Source organism: Octodon degus, unplaced genomic scaffold (genome assembly GCF_000260255.1).
Source record: "Octodon degus isolate 3935 unplaced genomic scaffold, OctDeg1.0 scaffold00279, whole genome shotgun sequence".
NCBI lineage: Eukaryota > Metazoa > Chordata > Mammalia > Rodentia > Octodontidae > Octodon > Octodon degus.
The window spans coordinates 1,547,689-1,550,526 of record NW_004524855.1 but is presented as its reverse complement, the minus strand read 5'-3'; the positions used below and the strand labels follow the sequence as shown (position 1 = coordinate 1,550,526).

Genomic DNA, 2,838 nt, shown 5'->3' with positions numbered 1-2,838 from the left:
CCTAGCCATTTTCCAGGCCACAGAGTCAAAAGACAGTTTCATTCTCAGGCAAGGTCCGGGCCAACCAGGTGGCCAGCCTGCGCCAGAAGCACGACTCCCAGTGGCCCGTGGTCCTGCACAAAGGACCCTGGGACTGGGCCTCCGCGTGGGGCCCGAGGCCCGGGGCTTGGTTGCTGCCAGAAGAACCAAGCAGTGGCAGGGACATGTGCTGGAACTAGGTATAGGCAACACGTCTACACCCAAGTACACGGACACAATACGAGGGCACGGCAGTAGCCTTCTGCCCAGCAGACATCATTCCTCCCAGCCCGCCCGGCCTTCTGCTTCCCCGAGGTGACTCGGGCCAGCACGTCCCAGCGGGCAGGTCAGTGGCGGCGCCTAGCGTGAGGCTGATGGGAAGGCTGTGTCTTACGTCACCGTGGCTGGCGCAGTGGGAGTCTCTCTCACTTTGTCCTTGGTGGCAGCTCTGCTGGGAGGAAGTTGACAGTTTGACTTCAAACGCGGTGACGAAGGCTGCGCACTGCCTGCACCCAGCCCAGCCTTGCCGCCCGCCCTTTTCCTCCCGAGGAGCCGACGCGGCCGAAGCCTCACTCAGGGGTGCTGAGCTCGGCGGGCCAGGCAGGAGCAGGCCGCACCCATGGGGTCCCCACCACTGGCTGTCGCGTACCTGCTGGAGCTGCTGGGTGAGTAGATGTTGGTCCTCCCAGTGTCAGGCGCGCTGGACACAGCACCGAGGTGCACCTGTCCTGTCTCATCACTCCTGAGTGTCACGCAGGACATCTGTGCTCCCCAGCCCCGAGCACGACGCGGCCTACTGGTGGCCTCCTGCTTCTCGGAGTTGTCTGAGCTCCACAGTGCGTCACTAGCATGCCCAGCAGTATCTGGTCACCTCTAGATAATGGGACAGGGACACTGGACATCTCCAGTGCCCCGAGCAGAGCAGGTGGAGAGAGGAGGGCTGGGGCTGCCCTGAGGGCACAGTGGGCAGGCATGGGACAGCAGAGGCCCCAGTCACTCCCCACAAGGCTCTGGGTGGCGGCAGCGGCAGCAGCAGCAGCAGTGGCAAACACCAAGCCTGGTTTCTAAACCCGAGTGCGTAGCTACCCATGGACATCAGACGGGTGTGACAGAGGAGACTGTGACCAGAGGCCTGGCAAGGGCTAACTCCAGGCATGACAGGGAGGATACACACGCAGGGGCGTGTGTATGCGTGTGTGCACACGCAGTCTGTGGGGGGCTCTGCACATTCCCAGGGGCTGCACACTGCCTCCCCTCGTGTATTCATGGCTATTGTGCACTTGCACTCCCATGGCTGTGCGGACAACAGCAGGAGGTGTGGCCATGCTGTCCCTGTCCTTGCTGAGCACAATGGCCTCCTGGGTCCCGGGGACACTGGGGGTACAGCCCTTGAGCTCCCCCTCCCCTGGCTGTACCCCCACTGGGTGCGGAGCAGAGTTCTGTTCAGGGCGATCTCCCCCAACACAGCACACGGGAGTCAGTGTGCACACCCTGGGGACCGCTTGTACCACGTGGCTCCACGCATGGACATTTGTGTCAGTGGGGGTAGCAAGCACCCCTTCATCCAAGGCTTGCAGCCCATGAAACACTTGTAAAGCCAGCATCTTCCATGAGCCTCACAGCCACCTAGGAAGTAGCTGGAGGCCTTGCAGCCCCCACCTGGCACCCCAAGGAGGTACCTATGGCTCACTAGAGTGACGCTGCCACCTGCCTTAGCCTGAATGGCTCAAGCCATGGCACAGCCTGCTACACTCAGCCACTGGACCTCCAGAGTCAGCCGCCGGCCAGCTGCATGAGCTGGGTATCTGTGAGCCTTGGGTGCCCAGAGGTCCAAGGGACCAGTGTGGCCAGGCCCGTGGAGCCTCGGCACTGTGTCGGGCCTGCTCTGAATCAAGTGCTCGGTAAACACTGAAGACAACAAGTTATCACCAGGGCAGCACGGCTCAGGGGAGCCAGGACAGGGCAAGAGGAGCCTGGCCACTGTGCCCGCCACTGAGCTCTTGTCCCCAGGCCATTCTCTTGCACAGGGTCTCCGTCCCCATGTTCGTTCATCTCAACCTACCCTGAGCACCTGCTATGTGCACAGCAGTGACTGAGCCGGGCATTCCAGCCTGGCTCACAGAGGAGGCCTGGCCTAGAAGCCCAGAAAAAGCCCCGAGTTTCTCACTCATCTGGGAACACTGAGGAGTGTGGCACAGGAAGTCATGTGTGCCTGAGTCTGGAGGGTGGCTGGGCAGGGTGGCCAGGACATGCGAGACAGCTGCAGAAGGGCAGGAGGCCTGAGGAATTCCCATTCCTCAGGCCGCCAGCAAAGAGAGACAGAAGAGGGTCTGTGGCTGGCGGGGGGGACCAGATGGAGGCTCAGGGCCAGACAGCGTGTCCGCCACGGGCATCTGCTCTCAAGGCCGTGCGGCCACTGTCTGGGCTGTAGGCTGGGGTCTGTGAGGTGCTGCATGCTGGGCATTTGGGACCCCACAGCTGCACTGTGGGGGAACAGAGGCCTCCGGACGCCCTACGTGGATGTACCAACAAGAGAGTCTCCTGGGAGCTAGGGAGAGTCTCGCTCCCTCAGCCAGAATCGAGCATCTCTGTGTGCATGGTGTGTGTGTGTGTGTGTGTGTGTGCGTGCGCTTGTGGCACACACTGCATGTGCATTCATGTATGCACTACATGCACTGTGTGTGCACTACGTGTGTGTGTGCACTGAGTGTATGTGCTGCATGTATGTGTACTGAATGTGCACTGCGTGTGTGCACTGAGTGTATGCGCTGCATGTATGTGCACTGAATGTGTGTGTGCATGTGTGCACTGTGTGTGGGT

General features: G+C 61.3%; 1 protein-coding gene across 1 annotated transcript in view; it reads left to right on the top strand.

Moving 5' to 3' along the window:
* Nucleotides 1-577: 577 nt before the first annotated feature.
* Cd5 (CD5 molecule) overlaps nt 578-2,838 on the top strand; it is a 15,712-nt gene continuing 13,451 nt past the window's right edge. Inside the window, exon 1 of the mRNA XM_023707025.1 lies at nt 578-683. Within this exon, the coding sequence (XP_023562793.1) occupies nt 638-683 (46 nt within the window). The 5' untranslated portion in view covers nt 578-637. The remainder of the gene's footprint in view (nt 684-2,838) is intronic.